The sequence below is a fragment of the Chamaea fasciata genome, unplaced genomic scaffold (assembly GCF_029207755.1).
Source record: "Chamaea fasciata isolate MVZ Bird 193981 ecotype frontalis unplaced genomic scaffold, bChaFas1.0.hap1 SCAF_27, whole genome shotgun sequence".
Classification (NCBI taxonomy): Eukaryota; Metazoa; Chordata; class Aves; order Passeriformes; family Sylviidae; genus Chamaea; species Chamaea fasciata.
In genome coordinates this window covers 3,619,253-3,636,575 of record NW_027094112.1, presented here as the reverse complement: position 1 = coordinate 3,636,575, position 17,323 = coordinate 3,619,253, and the positions used below count along the sequence as shown (strand labels likewise).

General features: G+C 48.7%; 2 protein-coding genes across 2 annotated transcripts; both read right to left on the bottom strand.

The window, feature by feature from the left end:
- Positions 1 to 910: 910 nt before the first annotated feature.
- Positions 911 to 5,861, bottom strand: LOC136301851 (keratin, type I cytoskeletal 19-like). The gene is made up of 8 exons (XM_066205075.1): positions 5,289 to 5,861; positions 4,277 to 4,359; positions 3,762 to 3,918; positions 3,376 to 3,537; positions 2,816 to 2,941; positions 2,485 to 2,711; positions 2,025 to 2,170; positions 911 to 1,238 (listed from the first exon to the last, which is right to left on the bottom strand). The coding sequence occupies exons 1-8, from the start codon at positions 5,859 to 5,861 to the stop codon at positions 1,213 to 1,215; spliced, it is 1,500 nt and encodes a 499-aa protein (XP_066061172.1). The 3' UTR covers positions 911 to 1,212.
- Positions 5,862 to 12,660: 6,799 nt separating this feature from the next.
- LOC136301741 (keratin, type I cytoskeletal 19-like) lies at positions 12,661 to 16,029 on the bottom strand. The gene is made up of 7 exons (XM_066204935.1): positions 15,499 to 16,029; positions 15,060 to 15,142; positions 14,664 to 14,820; positions 14,417 to 14,578; positions 13,992 to 14,117; positions 13,670 to 13,896; positions 12,661 to 12,748 (listed from the first exon to the last, which is right to left on the bottom strand). The coding sequence occupies exons 1-7, from the start codon at positions 16,027 to 16,029 to the stop codon at positions 12,661 to 12,663; spliced, it is 1,374 nt and encodes a 457-aa protein (XP_066061032.1).
- Between the last annotated feature and the right edge of the window lie 1,294 nt (positions 16,030 to 17,323).

Sequence of the window (17,323 nt, the reverse complement as noted above, 5' to 3'; positions counted from 1 at the left end):
AGAGTGACTCTGTCAGCTCACTGTGGCCCACAGCTGCTCTGGCAGGTCAGCACCAGGACAAAACCAGGTCAGCACCAGCTACACAGCTGCTGGTCAAGGCCAAGGAGGGACTGACCTGCCTTGTCTGAGACAATTAGGTGACTCCGGGTGTCCAAAGGCCCTACCTGGCTTTTTTCTCCATTCCATTCTATTCTCTGTTAAGCTGCACTTTCCCAGTTCCCACCCTGCCCTCTGCAGCTCCCCAGACAAGGCGTGTATAATGCAAAGATGATCTTTCCACCACTCTTGCTGTTCTGGTTGAAACTCTTGGTAATCAGAGGATGACCAGTAAATGATTCAGTGACTGTGTGCAAAGAGGAGATAAACCTTTTGCCTCCAGTCCTTTTCCCAGTGTGAAGATTCCCATAAAATGAATGGGGTAGGTTTGAATATAAGCCATGTCAGCAGAAATTGAATCAGTTGTGGAGACCAAGATTTCACCCTCAATACTTCCCAGGCTGGGGGATGGAGCATGAGAGGGCTCAGCCCAGATGTGTCAGCACGAGACTGGGACCACGGCAAACTGTCTCCAGATGTTCCATCACTGACTTTCAAAATTCTTCTAAAACTGTGTTTCAGCCCAATGCTTGTGGAAAGGACACAGGCCTCTGCCTGACCTGCCTGTCCGTGGGGGTCAGGGCAGTTGTCACACAGGAATGGGCAACATCTGCCTCAGGCTGTGACAAAAGGGAAGAGCTGGACAAGAACTGCCAGGTCAGCAAGGGCACTCTCTGGCTCCCACTGGCAAAGCAGCTTTGTTCCCAGTGCAGGATGATCCTGACCAGTTTACGTGCCCCTCGTTCATGGATCAGCACCTCGTGTTAAAAAGAAACTCAGTTTCAGACACAGGTTCTTGATTGCATCAGGCAGAAGCAAAGTTTTATTAGAGACATTTTTCACCAGCAGGTACATAAGTGATCATAGCCCTGGCTGACTACAGCAATAGTCATGGTGCTGGGCCACACACAGCAACACGGGCTGAAAAGCAAATAGCAAAATAAAGCAGAATGTGGCCCAATGCTCTGCTCATCCCTCTGACACATTGCTTAGCACAGCTGAGCAACACAGATGAGCACGCCCTGTGCTCTCTGCAAACACATGCAGTAAATATTCTCTCTCTTCATCCGTAGCTCTGCTTCAGGCTTCTCTTATTGAATATTCTCATTTCTCTGTTTAATCACAAATCCTTCGGCAAGGCACTGGAGAGATCAAAGGAAACATTACCGTGTTTATAGCAAAAATAGATTCTTTCCCACACTGTCATTCCCTACACGTGATCGTTTCACAAGCCAATTCAATTAGAATTTCAGATAAATACTGCCCCTTCCTGGGAAGATCTGATGGCTCCTGCCAGCCTGGCAGATGGATCTGTCACTGGCTGCAGCACAGGCTGCATCAAAATGCCAAAAGGTGGAAGCTGCAGACATTGCTCCAGCAGCAATCTGGATGAGGGAATGGCATTGAGGTCCATGCCAGACCAAAGCCCCTGCTCACGTCATTCTTCTGGACCAACTGTCACTGCATTTCCTTCTTTCCTTTTCAGTTTGGCTGGAAGTTTCCCCTTGAATTAGGACTAGTAGTTATCTGCCAGTATTCCCGTGATTCCTGCTTTTTTTTTCTTTTTTTTTTCCCCTCCAACTGATTTCTGAGTACTTTTCTTTCTCCTGCACTTTCTTTTGTCCCACATTTCACATCAGTCCTTTCTCCATGTTCCCCATGGCTTGCCTGCCTGCTGGCTCTGCCCCTCTCCCTTCTATCTCTTTTCCCTTTGGCAATTCTCATGCATCCCAGCACAGCCCCAGCTCCCAAAAGCTCTCCTCTCAGCCACTCCTGTGTGGCTCCTGTCCTGTATTTCCCAGGGGCCTGACAATAAAACTTTCAAGTAGCACCTGTGAGCTACATGGCAAAGATCTTTCTTCCAGCCCGTCAGAGTTGCATTAGAGCAGAGAAGACTGTGGAAATGTTTAGAGTGGAACAGTTCTTACCTTGGATCTCCGCAGCTGCACAGGATGGGATCTGGGCAGACGAAGTGTAAGTGTGGCTTGTCCTAATGATGCCTCCTCCTCCTATCCCACTGCTTCTTGCAACTCCTCCTCCTAAACCTGAAGACTGACCAATTCCTCCTTGCTGACTGAGGAGACAGGAAAATAACATTTTAGTGAGGGAAATGACAGATAAACTAGAATTACAGATTTTCAGTGTTCTGCTGCTCTCAGTCTCCTTCCTTTTTTGGCAGAAAATTGGCAAAATGTTGCAGTGACCATTCTCCTTGTGGCAGCAATTGGCACAGGGGAGGAAGCAGGTAACCACCATGACACCAGGCAGGCCAAATAGGTCAGTAAGGGAGAAGGACCTTGGCAGGTCTTTCACTTTGCTCTTATGTTGAAATGACCAGCACATGGGTATTTTATGGGGGTTTTTTTGCTGTGCCTCACGCCCACTTACATAAGGTCCTGCTGGCCGCCCTCCAGCAGGCAGCGGTACGTGTGGATCTCCTGCTCCAGGCGGCACTTGACGTCCAGCAGGATCTTGTACTCTTGGTTCTGGCACTCCATCTCTGCCCGCAGGTCGGCCAGCTGCTGCTCCACGCAGGTGATCTGGCTCTGCAGCTCAGCAAGGTGGTTGTTGTAGCGACACTCCGTCTCCGCCAGCGAGGACTCCAGATTGTCCCTCTGAGGAGTGACATGAGACATAAGGCAAATACAGGCAGGAGAAACACTGCATTTAGCTATGACCTCTGTGAGGTGGATGAGGTTTGCTCCAGCTCATCACCCACCTGGCTGAGCTGAGCTTGGAGATCAATTTCCAGGGCTTGCAATTGGCGTCTCAGTTCAGTCACCTGGTTGTTGCACGTCTCCACCTCCTGACCACTTGTAATAACCTCCCGATTCACCTCCTCAATCTGAAATCACCAATGCAGGATAAAGAGCTTCAGGGAACGTGCAGTATAAGTTGGATCAAGTATTAAGAATAGAGCAAAGAAGTTAATAAAGACATGAAATGAGAAATGTTTGGGTGAAAACTCGCATCCTAATGGTGGTATAAACCTGGCTGATTGTTCCTTTTGCTCTTCTAATAGTGCTGCTTCCAGTTCTTCTCATCACTTACTGCTTTGTAAAGAATTCGTACCTCAAGCCCCACCAACAAGCAGCACTTCCTTCAGCACATGACAAGGACACAGGGTGGCAGTGTCCCTCCCTTGTGTCACTTGGTCAGTGTGAACCAATGCTAAATGTTCTCACAGTCTTTTGTGTGGTTTTTCCATGCAACAAATCCCTGTGGGATGATTGCCTGGGTGTTAGCCAGGGAAAGTCAGTGCTGTGGGAATTTACTCACCTTGCACTCGTACCAATCCTCAACTTCTTTGCGATTGCGTTCAATCAGCGTCTCATACTGGCACCTCATCTCCTCCAGGATCTTCCTCAGGTCTGGGCCAGGGCAGGCATTGACCTCCACGCTCACATCTCCAGTCGATTGCTTCCTCAGACAGCACATTTCCTGGAAACACCATCCAGATCAGGTCAGGTTTAAAACGAAGGAAAGAACTGAGGGAGCCAAGTTCCCCCACAGGGAGCAGAGCCCTGCAGAGCCCCTCTCTGATGGACCTTCAGAGCTCCTGGGTCACACGGTGGTCTCCACCAACCGCTGCCCTCCGCAGCAGCACCCCGGGGTGATGGATCCCGCAGGAGCGAACGCGTTGTACAGGAGAGGGCAGGACCTACCTCCTCATGGTTCTTCTTCAGGCAGCAGAGCTCCTCTCGCAGCGACTCCAGCTGTGCCTCCAGGTCAGACCTGCACAGCGTCAGCTGGTCCAGCACCTGGCGCAGCCCGTTGATGTCGGCCTCCACGCTCTGGCGCAGGGCCAGCTCCGTCTCGTACCTGCGAGAGAGGAGGCAAGAAAGAAAGAGCAGTCAGTGTCTGACACCACCAGCATTTCTGAGCTCTGGCAGGAAAAATCAAAACCTTCCCCTCTGAAAGACGGCACATGCTGGAGCAGCAGATCAGCTGAACGCTCACTGCTCCCAGTCTGCAGATCATTCTGCCTCCTTTAATCTCTACTCAAAACCGGCTTGGCATCCCAAACTTCCCCTCCTGGAACTGCCGCTAATTAGGGCAGCTCTGGGGACAATGGATGAGAGAATTCTTCTGCACAGCCTCCAGCCTATCCTGGGTCACAGGAGATCGGCTGAGAGCCCTGAGGGCAGTGACAGAGGAGGGGACAGCCCCGGGTACTCACTTCACTCGGAAATCGTCGGCTGTCATCCTGCTGTTATCGATGTTCAGAATGATCTTGTTGTTGTCTATGGTTGCACAGACAATCTGGAAAAAGAGCATTTGTTCCTGGTCTCTGCTCCATGTCCTTGGGCTCAAGGCACCCATTGCCTGGTGCAACCAGTCCCTCTTCCCCCCTCTCTTTTTTTAAAATCCTGGATATTAGGGATGGGGACCTGAGGGGTGCAGCACTCACAGGAATGTTCAGGGAAGGGCAGTGGAGACATTAAAGTGATAAAATTCATGGTTCAGGTGCTGAGAGTCTGGGAGGTGTAATTACTGTCCAGCACCTGCTACAATCCACCTCAGCCTCTTAAAACTAAATCTTATGAGATTTAAAGTTTTATTTCAAGAATTAATGATGACCCTATCTTGTTCAGACCCTTTCCGGGATTCTTTTCTCTTTATTCTTTGTGCATTAACATCCTAAATTTTTGCCAAACACTTTGCAAATGTTTTGAATTTTAAATTGCCCATTCTAAATCTGTTATGGCGATGTTCTCTTTTTTCTTAGTTTTAATTAGATGTCCTATATTTCCCAATTCTACATGAAAGAGTAAACTAATAAGAAAAAGGAAATAAAGTTTATCTGGAATTCTGCAGGACTGATGACAATAATATAAATTCAGGCAAATTAATGTGATCCGTTATTTATGTATCTTTTAGTTCCTTTCTTGCCATATATTTATTTCACCGCTTTGGCTCAAACTAAATTCAAAAAGACTGCAGAGCCCATCTAGATGCATTCCATGAAGTATCATTTTCCCCTTCGGTATGTCTGATTAATAACAGCAATAGAAAGAGCCCAAACCCTCCAGTCTGACCTGTGAGCTCTGGGCTTTCCACAGGCGCATGCTGTAATAGCTGTTTGCAAGAAGCATTTTACAACAATTTGTTACTCCTGATAATGGACCAAGTTATGAACCAGCACCAGACAGAACCTTGCAAGGGAGAAAGCAGCTGAGAGGGGATGTTACCTGGTTCTGAAGATCTTCTATTTCTTTGTAATAGCAGCTGTAGTCCCGTGGCTCACAAAAAGGGCCCTGCTTGGCATACCACTCCCTGATCCTGCACTCCAGGTCAGCATTCTCTTGTTCCAGGCATCTCACCTTGTCCAGGTAAGAAGCCAGGCGGTCATTCAGGTTTTGCATGGTGACCTTCTCATCACCAGAAAGAAGAATGCCATCACCAGCAAAACCACCTCCACCAAGACCCATACCCATGCCACCTCCCATGCCACCGCCAAAGCGAGCGCTGCCGCCACTGAATCCCATGCCTGGACATCCTCCGAGGACAGTGGCTCCTAAGCCACCTCCGTAGTTTCCACCGACCAAACTGCCAGTGCTCAGTCCTCCTCCGTAATTCACACCACCACAGTAGCTTCTCCCAGAAAACCCTCGACTACCGCCTATCCCGCAGGTCGTGTATCTTCCAGAGGAGACCGAGGAGATCCGGGCTCCGCCACCACCACCACCACCACCAATCACACAGCTGCCACCGCTGGTCCTGCCCCTGAGAGAGCCAGTTGTCTGCTTAATACTACAGCTCATGGCGAGGCCCAGCTGCAGCGCCAACCCACAGCCCAAAGCAAGATGCAGAGCGTGATACTGAGTCCGACTGCAGGCTGGCAGCTGCCGCAGGTCTCCATTTATACCTTCCAAAGGGGGTGTCACCTGTGGGGTGTTTCTTCTTCCCACGGGGCTGGCTAGTCTGGCTGTTTATGCCAAGATTAAATAGCCCATAGGCAGTTTCCCTCTAGAAATCCCAGTTCACAAGGAAGATACTTTACATGTCAGCAGCTTATTCCAAAAAGTAAAATTGTGTTTTATGAGTCATCAGCTTTTTGTATGATGCAAACTTTGCAACAAGTCAAGAGAAAAAGTTGCCCTAGATTATGTACAAAGAAGAAACATTGGTATTTATAACATCAAAGTGCCTTTTATCTTTTATTAATTTGAATTTATTTTATTCTTAGTCCAATAATCACTTTTATATCACATGCTATAGTAGAGCTCGTGAAACAAAAAATGGAAAACTAATAGAATTTCTCACTTCTGAAAAGATACTGTAGTAGAGAACAGACCAGGGACACTACGGTGTGGATGTTGGTCTCCAGGCAGCTCTAATACCTGCTTTACTGTGAGATTTACAAAATCACTGAGGTAAATCCCCCATGGATTTAGTTCCCTATTTATGGCTTAAATTTCTTTAGTCATGCAAACACAAGAAGTCAAGTTGCTCCCACTGTGAAGCTCAGGCCTGTTCAGTGTCCCCTGTGCGTGGGTGACACACGGGTTGATGTCAACTGCAGTGTATGAAGGACCTTGCTGAAGTTATTTTTCAATTGCTTTAATTGCTGTCCATGCTTTCTCAGTTTGTGGTGATGATAGATGAAGACAGAGATGATAGGAAAGGGAGTATCCACAGGCAATGTATCCAGATCCCTGCACTCAAATGCAACCCTGAAAGTCTTTGCCATTATGAAGATTGTGCTGCGCACCGAATAAGAAGGAGAAAAGCTTTCTGCATTTCTTATGCAGTTTGTCAGAGCAGTAGCAGGCGTCAGCACAGCCTGGCTGGTCACAACCCCCCCAGCAGCCGGGCAATAGCCAAGGGGGAATTCAGAGAACTGGCTCCACCAGTGCCAGTGTCCTTCTCCAGCCGACTCTGTAATGAGAGGATATCCTGCTCTCCGGGGGACGATGGCTTCTGTTCCCTACAGCGTGGAATTTCCATGCAACTCTTACTCACAAAGCAGCCTTTGACTTGAGGACGTCCATATGTACAGGAGCAGTTGTGATAGATCCCTGTTGGGAGTGAGGGTGGCACTGAAGGAGCTCTGAGAGCAGCATCACCTCTGGGAGGAAGAGGAGAAAACCAACACTCATACCCTCAGCCACTTTTACTGATGGAAAGTTGGTGACTGCTGTCACCATAGCAGGAGAGTGTCCCCAAGCATGTTTAGATAGGATTGTCTTCACACCAGCATGAGTTAAAGCTTTCCACTCTCCAGTGGGATAATTTATTTCTTTACTTAGATCAAAAATGATAAAAAGCCGCCTACCCAAGGCTGGCGGCATCTAGGAATATTCATTATTCATATGGTGCAGGGAAATAACTTGCTTAAGGACAGAGCTGAAGTCTGTCGGAGCTTGGATTCCTTGCTGAGACTGCAGTGCCTGAAATACAAGTCCGTCCTCCCTCAAGACACAGCCCCGGTGCTCCCCACATGGCCTAGACTCACAGTCGGGAAAATCATGAGCAAAAGGGAGGAGAGGGAGCAAATCTGGCTTTTATCCGTCATTTTGAGGAACATAATTGAAGACAGGGTGTGGCTGTTGGAGCCAACAGAAATTAATATAATTTAATGCTTGGAGCTTCGCTTCTGCTGAAGAGGTTTTCAGGAGTTACCCAAGAGCAACCTGCAGGGATTGGGCTGGGGGTGCCTTTCTTTCCCTTGCAGAGTGTTGGGTTTAGGAGGAGACACTGCAGATGTTGGGCATTTGTCTACGGGTGGGCATGGACCTCCCACCCCTGCTTCCTTCAGTTCTCTGATGGGAAGAAGGAACATGTCTTGCTCCAAAAAACAAACAGCAGGAGCACTGTACAACCTTTCACTCATGTCCTGGTGGAATAATGGTCTGTAGACTCTCAAATCCCATTTTACCAGTGAAGATTAGGTATGACCATACAATTCTTCCAAAGAACTCATATTTGGGATGCAGTTCCATTCTTTGGAGTTTTTCTGGGCTCCTGCCAATTTCACTGGGGCATGGAACATGTGTTTGATACAGCAAATGCACCCAGAAGCCAGTCACTGGCTAACCTGGCTGTATCTTAAAAACAAACTGTGGTGTTGTCTCTCTCCTCATGGCCATGTCAGGACTGCAGGGCTCGGCACCGAGATAGGCACACACTGTGTTCCCTCAGTACTGGGTTTTCCCCCCACTGAACTGATTTCTTTACCTCCACTTTTGTTATTATTGTATTCCTGTAGCCTTGGGACACAGCCTTGAGGCAGAACACAGGGAAAAAGACTGTGCAAGTCTAAGACATAAACGTGTCCCGAAAGGATTTACAGCCTCAGTGTGGGACTGGAAGAAACAATTGGTTTTGGGTGCAAGAAGCCACAACAGGCCCTCGGCCAGGACAACCAGCAGTGGTCGCACACAACATCAGTGCCAGTGCTGCTGAGTCTTGTGGGCTTGATGGACGAGAAGAAAGTGGAGGAAGAGGGGATAAGGATGAATATTGGTGCACAGGGATGGAGGAGGCAGGAGGATGCCGCATTCCCAAGGGGTGCTGTTGGCAGGACAGTCTGGTCCTGTGGCAGCTGTGGCTGTCGCTGTGCCCAGCCTGGCTCCACATGCTCACCTCACTTTGCTTATCAAAGCTGATAATGTTTTCTTGTGTTAACTACAAGAAAGGTGTGTCTGGTTCCACAGAACTTTGCTTTCATAAGCATTGCTTCAGTGATGTTTGTGCAACCACACTGGAATATGATTTTATCTTGTCACTTGTAATTACCATTAATAATTTGCATAATGGCCATTAGGCATCACTTATTAAACAGTCCTTTGATGTGATACTGAGCCGGCTCCAGGCCCCATACTCCCATCTTTCAAATGCAGACCACGACGTTTTCCTGGCTAGTGACTCACTGGTTTATACCACCATGTTTAGCCAAATCCTGTAAGGCAACTGAAATAATTACCACAGTGGGTTTGGTAACAGCACAGGCTTAAATACACCTCGGAGACTGAGAGAATGACTCTGCTCCTGCTTCTTTCTTGCTGAGTGTTCACATCTGCGGACTGAGCATTTGCAGTGTTGAAGGAGAAGTTCAACAGGATGTGGAGGTAGCCACAACCAGGTTTCTTCCTACTGAAGTTCAGTCTCCCCTGATTCACTTGATGAACAGTGTGAGATTCTTCCAGGACCTGCCAGGTGCTGACAGTGCAGTCAGGCCTCCAGCATGTGTGTCTCTGGTGGCACTGCAGATTATCACAGCAGAGAAGAGTCCTGGAGAATTTCTTAGGACAGATGGGAAGAGTGATGGGTGATGCAGCAATTCCACTCTGCACAAAGAGCTGAGCACAGAGTAGGATGGGAGGGAAACCGAGGCTTCAGCCTGTGGTCTCTGCTGCAGAGCCACAGGATCAGGTCACAGCCTGACAGCCTGGAGTGTTCAGGTGCTTCCTGCACTCAGCCACCATCCAGTGGTGCAACAGACCCAGGCAGGCAGAGGTGCAGGGCAGCCAGAACTCTCCAGACTGTCTTCTTTCATCTTATATCGTACTTGTACTAAAAAGTCTCTTAATTTCAATACACTTTCAAGATGTGGCTCATACAGGCAGTTTAGATTATATTATTCAGTGTACTGAGCTGAGAAATCTCCGGTTGGGTTACAGCAGCAGTTTGCTCATCTCTTCTAATTCTTTACAAATGTTACACAAGCCAACAAACAAAAATCTAATCCCCACAAATAGTTACTGTGGGTGTTAGACTGTACCTGTCTGTATACTGTGTAAAACCGACTTTTGTAGAGAAATTACAGTTTATGCATCACACCAAAATATGGCCTGCTTTTCCAAATGCACCTTGCCTGTAATCAGAGATAATTGCCTGTGCTGTGCAGTCTGGAACTCATGGCTGATTTCCAGCATTGGTAATTTACAAAACTAGTTGTTTTCTTCCTATTTCTTCACTGATCCCTTAAACTGCTGGTGTGTTAATTCCTCAGGGATTTTTCCTGATGGTGGTGTAATTCTCATTTTCCTGCTCTCTTACAACAAAGACACATCTGCTGGAGCTGTCACAGTGCATTTCATTGTCTGCTTACCAGCCTGAGTGCTGATATCACCCCTGCCTCTCTCGGGGGCATCCACCCTTGCTCTTTGTATCCTTGGGCTCCTATCTCCATCCTGTACCTTCAGCCCAAGTCTCTCTCTTGGAGATACTCGTTTGCTCTTGCTTTACAAGGTTTTCATGTTACAAGAGGACAGCACAAGCTCCTATGAGCTGCACAGCCCGTGAGCTGCTGTGCAGTCCAGGTCCAAGGTCACTCCTGTTGAGTTGTTCCATGCACCGTGTCCTCCCCATTTCATTTACCTTCCCTTCCCTGTCTCTTCCTCTGCTGTCTCCACAGCTGTCACCATTTCCCGTCGCTGTCCAGGTTACAAACACTGGGCAGGGAAGGCAGCATTGTATTTCTGCACAGATGCAATGCAGTGACCTTAGAGGTGCCGTGTCAGCACCGAGGTGGGTTAAATCACCCCCAAATGCTCAGCGTAATTAGTGCTGCAGGAATGGGAGATGCAGAACTGAGCAGGGAAAGTAACACAGAGCTTGTCCAGGAGCTCATTAGAGCAATTACTTCACAGGGCTAACAAGTGTCCTGGACAGGGCCCAGGAAGAGGCCATTCCAGAACCATCTGAGCTGTTTCTCTCTTTAGAAACAGGCACTAATTCAGACTCATCGTATCCGCCAAAGCCTTATTGCTAGAAGCCTTCATGTCAGGCCTCTGTCTAAGGTCAGTCATCAAACCCCATCCAACATTCCATGAGAGAAAGGCTGCCAGAGCCCCACAACAAAGGGCAAGGGTTGTGCCACCACTCCCAGCCCATCCGACCCATCACTCCGATGCGGCTGCCAGCGAGGAGGGACAGGCTGGATCCTGAGCCTTGGCTTGCACACACAGCAAAATGCAGTCGTGTTCCTAAATGCATTTGTCATTCATTTCTCTGGGCTAATAAAACACCAGCAGCTTTTTTTTTTCTGTCTGTTTATTGTGTCTCACTTTTAAAAAAATTCTCTCCCACATATTAATTTGTCTCACCCTTTTATCTTCCCACATGTTGCCAGCAGGTTCTTCCTGTTTGCCTTTTTTACAAAACCATTTAAAGGTTCTTTATTTAGTGTTTTCTCTGGGAATTGTTTTCCTCCACCAGAAGGGTGTGGAGAGTCCAACAGAGCCTGGCTTTCAAAATTCCTGCTTTGGTATTATTTGAGAAAACTTGCTGTTCTTGATTTTATCCTGTTAGTGTGCATCTGGAATAACTCACAGGTGCTGTGTATTACATTATACAATGCAATATATTATATTATAATATATTATTTTGGTTTGTATTATATTATATTGTATTATATTAGCATATGCCTGCTTTAGTGAAGACTCGTTTTCTTTCTGAGGTCTCTCTTGGTAGCAGACTGTCAGTCAGACAGCCCTGAGACTCCTTCCCTGCCCTCTGCCCAACCTCCCTGGGTGTTTCTTTCCTCACTACCTTCTGCTTCATGTCTTAGCTCATGCTTCCTCCTCTGGTAGCAAATATCCCTTTGCGCAACATCAGCTGGTCCTTCTCCACCCTCCATCCCCATCCTCAGCCTCTGAGTTCAGCTGGAGCACTGATGGGAACATGACTTGTTTTCCTTTTCCCCTGTAGTGATTGCTGTGTGGATGGAGACTGGAGGTGGATTCATAAAATATTTTTTTAAATACTTGCATATTGATTTATTTGCAGAAATTATTTCTTATGACAAGGCTGTGTCAGCAGGAGCAAAGTTTTATTGGAGACAAGCCTCGGTCACTGTTAGAAAACGGCCACAACCCAGGGGAGCCTGAGTGAGGGGCAGTGGTGGGATCAGAGTGGGGTGGCCAGGAGGTGCTGTCCTGCAGAGTCCCTCTGACTGCTGCTGGAGCACAACTGAGAACTCCCAGGTTATTTTTGCCTTGTTTTTCCAGAAGACTTTTTCTTCAGAGAGCTCTTCAGGGGATGTGCAGTGAGGCTGGCAGGGACTCTCTGGTCTGCAGTGACCTGAAGGAGAGCAGAAAGAATTGTTTTTTTCAGGGAGATCTGCATCCTGTGCCTTTCTCTTACACCTCTTTGCTCTTGTACTGAACTTTCTTTTTCCCTGTTCTCTCCAGCTTTGCTAAATTTTATCCCTGTTGAAAGACTGACTGATTCCTCTGCCAGTTCCTCATTCCCATGTTGTGCTGAAAGTCAAGTCTTGTTTAAACACACATTTACTGCTGGGCACCCCCCAGTGTCAAACAATTTCTGCACAGAGGTTTATAAATAAATGTCCCACAGCTGCATCCCTTATCACTGCTTCCCACCACGGCCCAGTTAATCCCAGTGCCCTACCACCAACACAGCTGTGATCATGAGTGTCTGACCCCTGCCCAGCCTCTCTCCAGGAAAAAGCCCCTCCAGCCTCTCTTCATCACCCAGAAAAGCCCGGAGACCTCTCATCCTCCTGTTCCGCAGGCACCCAGCACTAAAGAAGCATTTCATGGTCCCACTTCCCTGGAGGTGCCCTCACCTGACAGACCCTGGCCCGTGCGGGGCTCAGGGCAGGCAGGGCTGGCACAGGCTGCCTTTCAGCCCCGCACTTCTCCCAGCTGACGTGGCAGCGACTCCTCTCCCCGCCGACCCTCTGTGGAAAAAGACAGCTCTGGACACACAGACCCCCCGGCATTGCCACCCCGGAGATCTCCCCCTGCCCTCCGCACTGGCTTTAGCTTCAGTCACAGCCGCCGTTCCCCCTCCCAGCCCGGAGGGGTCAGCTGCAGCCACCATCCACCTCCGTCCCGCCTGGCTTTTGGCAGATGATGCTTTTCCATCTGACACTCAGGATTACCCCGGGCAAGCACTAACAGTGCCACCTCAGCCCTTGCAATAGGCACTTTGGAACAAAAACTGATTTTTTTTGTGTAAATAATTTAGGATTGGAAAGTCCAGGGGAACCCACGTCAGGGCACCACCATTCCAAAGCCTCCTCTTCCAACAAAACAAAAGGAGTAAGTGGGTGCTCAGGGCAGTTTTGTGTGTGTGCAGCCATGTCTGGAATTAACAGCCTGGCTGTTTCAAAACCTCAGTCAATGGAAGGCAGGGCAGAGCCAACTGCTTTGCATACAAATTAAATTTTCCAAAACTTTAATTAAAATTGTTGTGTGAAACTGAAAATGTTTAGATAATTCATTGTTTCAGTTAATTTAGCTGCTAGTCCCTAATCCTGTCTCACTCTGGCAAACCAATAAAACTCAGTTACACGACTGTTTGCCCAGCTCCTGGTGAAGCTGTCCTTAAAGAGTTGCTGAACTGTGCCGGGGTTGGGACAGCTCTGGGGACTCTCCCAGCCAGTTCCCCTGCCCAAGAATGGTCTTTGGTGTGCTTCCTGGACATTTATCAGAGCCAAATTCTCAGATGCCTCATGGTTTTCTATTCAGCCCCGTCTGGTAACAGGTCAGTACTGGTTCCTCACCACAGTGTTGTTTTTCCTACCAGGATCACGAATTTTCATATCTCTGTAAAGCAAAGCACAGAGATTTTAGGGTACCCAGCCTTGTTTGCGTACATGATGTCATGTTGGCCACCCTCCAGCAGGCAGTGGTAGGTCTGGATCTCCTGCTCCAAGCGACACTTGACGTCCAGGAGGGTCTTGTATTCCTGGTTCTGGCACTCCATTTCCGCTCGGATCTCAGCCAGCCGCTGCTCCACGCAGGAGATCTGGTTCTGCAGCTCAGACAGGTATTTGTTGTAGCGACATTCGGTCTCCGTCAAAGAGGATTCCAGGTTTTCTTTCTGATAATAGAACAAACACACAGGTACCTGGGTTTGACACAGGTACAACCCTGGTCTCGAGAGCTGGAGCTGTGAATCCTTGTGGCGTCACCTACCATAGTGAGCTGGGCTTGTACATTGATTTCCAGGGCCTGCAGCTGGCGTCTCAGCTCAGTGACCTGCTTGTTGCTTGACTCGATCTCCTGGCTGCTTGTGACAACCTCCAGATTCACCTCCTCCACCTGCAAGGTCAGAAAAGAACAGCCCTTTCCTCACTTCCCCACTGCATCTCATGGTGTCCAGGACCTCCCCACACCCCACAGTGCCCTGAGCATGTCCAAGGCTGTCACTCTGTTTATTCCGTTCTCTGTGACACCATGTGGTGGCCCCTCCACCACGTACAGAACATGGACATCAGGCAGTACAGTTAGATCTGAGCACACCTGTGACACACTTGCTGTTATTAGGACGCTTCCTAATCCCTCATTTTTCCCTTTCCCCCTAGGGGCAGAGCTGGGTGCAGCTCTGCAGGACATGGTACCTTGCAGGCGTACCACTGCTCCGTCTCTTTGCGGTTGCGCTCCATCAGCGTCTCATACTGGCACCGCAGATCCTCCAGGATCTTCCTCAGGTCTGGGCCAGGGCAGGCATTGACCTCCACACTCACATCCCCAGTCGCCTGTTTCCTCAGACAGCTCATTTCCTGCAGGAAATGTATGACTTGATCAGTAATATTCATCCACCCCTGGGAGAACTTTCCTTCTTCTTATTTCCCTGAGAGAGCTGACCTCCTCATGGTTGGTCTTTAGGCAGCACATCTCCTCTGTCAGAGCCTCACACTGCAGCTGCAGGTCGGTCTTGCAGCTGGCCAGCTGGTCCAGGACGGGTCGGAGGTTGGAAATGTCAGCATCCACGTTCTGCCGGAGACCACACTCGGTCTCGTACCTTAAACCACAGGCAGCAAACAAAGGTCAGCATGTCAGCAAAGCAGGGCAAGGCCTTCAGTTGAGGTTGGGGGAAAAATTTAGGATCAAGTTCTTTCGCCTCAGACATGCAGTGCTATGAACATCGCCAGAGGTATCAGAGATCCATTTTACTACACAGTGTGACAGGCAGAGGGTTGGGATCTCCCAATCACCACCCTTCACCTGCCCTTCCATGGGCCAACAGGGGACTATACTCACTTCACTCTGAAGTCATCAGCAGTCATCCTGTTGTTATCAATGTTCAGAAGGATTTTGTTAGTCTCCATGGCTGCACACAGGATCTGGAAAAGAAATTGTAAGAAGAATACGTGGGTTTGCAGCTTCTTCTGCCTCCAGAAAACGCTGGACAAAACACTACCTGGGGTATTTTATAATTATTCCATATATTGGGTTATTAATCAATTATGTGGCATCACAGCAGGGAAACCCATGTGCCAGCTTGGGTGGACCCAGCCTTGCTGAAGTGTCAATGCTCAGTGAATGCAGAATCCCCCTCCCACGCACCATCATTTCATATAAACCATTGCTTCAGCTGCCCCTCCAGAGCCATTGCCTCTGCCCTTTGGCAGGGCTTTGTGCACATGTGAAAGCAGAACCCAAAGAAATATTAGGATTTTCTTGACGAACAAGGGTTTACCTGGTTCTGAAGGTCTTCGATTTCCTTGTGGTAGCAGCTGTAGTCCCGTGGCTCACAGCTGGGCCCTACCTTGGCATACCACTCCCTGATCTTGCACTCCAGGTCGGCATTGTCCCCCTCCAGGAGCCGCACCTTGTCCAGGTACGAGGCCAAACGGTCGTTGAGGTTCTGCATCGTCGCCTTCTCGTTGTTAGCAAACAGGATCCCATCCCCACAGCCAGCGCCAGCCCTGGGGAAGCCGCCAGTGCCTCTAGTGCAGATGCCTCCGCCGCTGAATCCCAGGACAGAACAAGCCCTCTGGGTGGCTCCGAAGCTCCCACCAGCCGCGCTGCCGGCGCTCAGCTGCTTCCCGAGTAATCCTTCACTTACACTGCCACCGGAGAAGTTGCCAACCACAGCACCCAAGTCATAGGCAGCGTGTCTCCCCGAGGAGGCAGAGGAGACCCTCCTGCCGGCGCCAGCTGCACTGCTGCCCGTGCTGCCCCTGCCCTGGGTGCAGGTGGTGACGACCTGCCTGACAGTACAGCTCATGGTGTGGGTGCGGAGCCAACAGAGCCCAAGGCAAGTGCTCAGGTTGCTGCAGGATCCAACTCTGATCCCTCTGTCCCCTGGTCCTCTATTTATACCAGTCCCTGTGGATTGTGCCACTGGAGAAGGGCTGTTTATTCTTCCTCCTTGTGACCTGGCTAGGAGGTGTTTTCTTTTTTTTCAGCCGGAAATAATTCCCCAAAGGCGTTTGTCTCCAGAAATCCCACAACAGAAAGATGCTTTGGTTAACAGAAGCGTGTTTCAAAACTACATCAAAAATGTTACTTCCTGAATCATCAGGTCTGACTTGTGATGACAACCCAACAACAGTGACACAAAAACCCGACGATACCCAAGAGTGCCCGGGGAATGAAACACCACAGCAATTATCCATCCCCGGCGTGGGCGAGTCTACCCGGAAAGTGAAAGCTGTGGGAAAGGCATCCTATCTGACAGAGCCTGTTCGACCCCTTTGTGACCAGAAGCGAGGGTGTCCCCTCTCTCACCTGGCCTCAGTCCCTGGGACCAGGGCCAGGAGACCACCCTGGGCCGTGCAGTGATGGTCTGTTCCATTCCACTTGGCCATTGGTGGAGTGAGCCCCTGGTCTGGGTCTTTAGACTTCAAATGTTCTAGGAGAGCACAGAGGAATTTTGCACTGGAATGTACCAGGGCTGGTTTATCCCTTCTCTTTATTCCATCAAAACATCTCCTTGCCGAGGTCTGGGTTGTTTTGCTGCTTTCAAGGGTAGACAAAATAGTCAAATATTTATCCAAAATATGAAAGGATACTTCCTGGACACCAAACATGCAGTTTACTGAATATTCACTGCCACACAGGATGTTTCATAAAATTTCTGAAACAGTAATGGAGAGAATTTCAGGAGATACATGACCTACAGAGGTCTGATCCAGTTCCAGGCAGCACCATGAAAACTCTCCAATACAATCAAGGTGTTAAATTTAGAAAGGACAATAGAAAAGATCTTTTTAAAAGTTTATTAAACTAATGTTTTAGTTCTGGAATGCTGAATTGAGGAAGAAGGGAAATAATTAAAATGTTTCATCATCTGAATCTTTCATTTTATTAATAACGTTAATATAGCAATGCTAATATTGGCTGGCTCTCACCCATGTGTGGTTCAGCTTTGGGTTTGGCATCCAGGTCACCTGGACACGTGGCATAAAGAATGTGTCAGGTAAAGCCTGGCTCACAAATACTGCTTCTGCCATTTGGGCAAGTTCATTAAGTTGGATTTTATCTTGACACTGCAAATTCAACACTCCTGAACTGTGGGG

Excerpts from the sequence above, each read along its gene's own strand:
- LOC136301851 (XM_066205075.1), bottom strand. The coding sequence starts at position 5,861 with ATGAGCTGTAGTATTAAGCAGACAACTGGCTCTCTCAGGGGCAGGACC. Across the intron at positions 3,919-4,276 it reads GCCGACGATTTCCGAGTGAA|GTACGAGACGGAGCTGGCCC; the intron begins GTGAGTACCCGG and ends CCTCTCTCGCAG. Across the intron at positions 1,239-2,024 it reads TGCAGCTGCGGAGATCCAAG|TGCCTTGCCGAAGGATTTGT; the intron begins GTAAGAACTGTT and ends TGATCTCTCCAG.
- LOC136301741 (XM_066204935.1), bottom strand. The coding sequence starts at position 16,029 with ATGAGCTGTACTGTCAGGCAGGTCGTCACCACCTGCACCCAGGGCAGG. Across the intron at positions 14,579-14,663 it reads TAAAGACCAACCATGAGGAG|GAAATGAGCTGTCTGAGGAA; the intron begins GTCAGCTCTCTC and ends CATTTCCTGCAG. Across the intron at positions 13,897-13,991 it reads TACAAGCCCAGCTCACTATG|AAAGAAAACCTGGAATCCTC; the intron begins GTAGGTGACGCC and ends TTCTATTATCAG.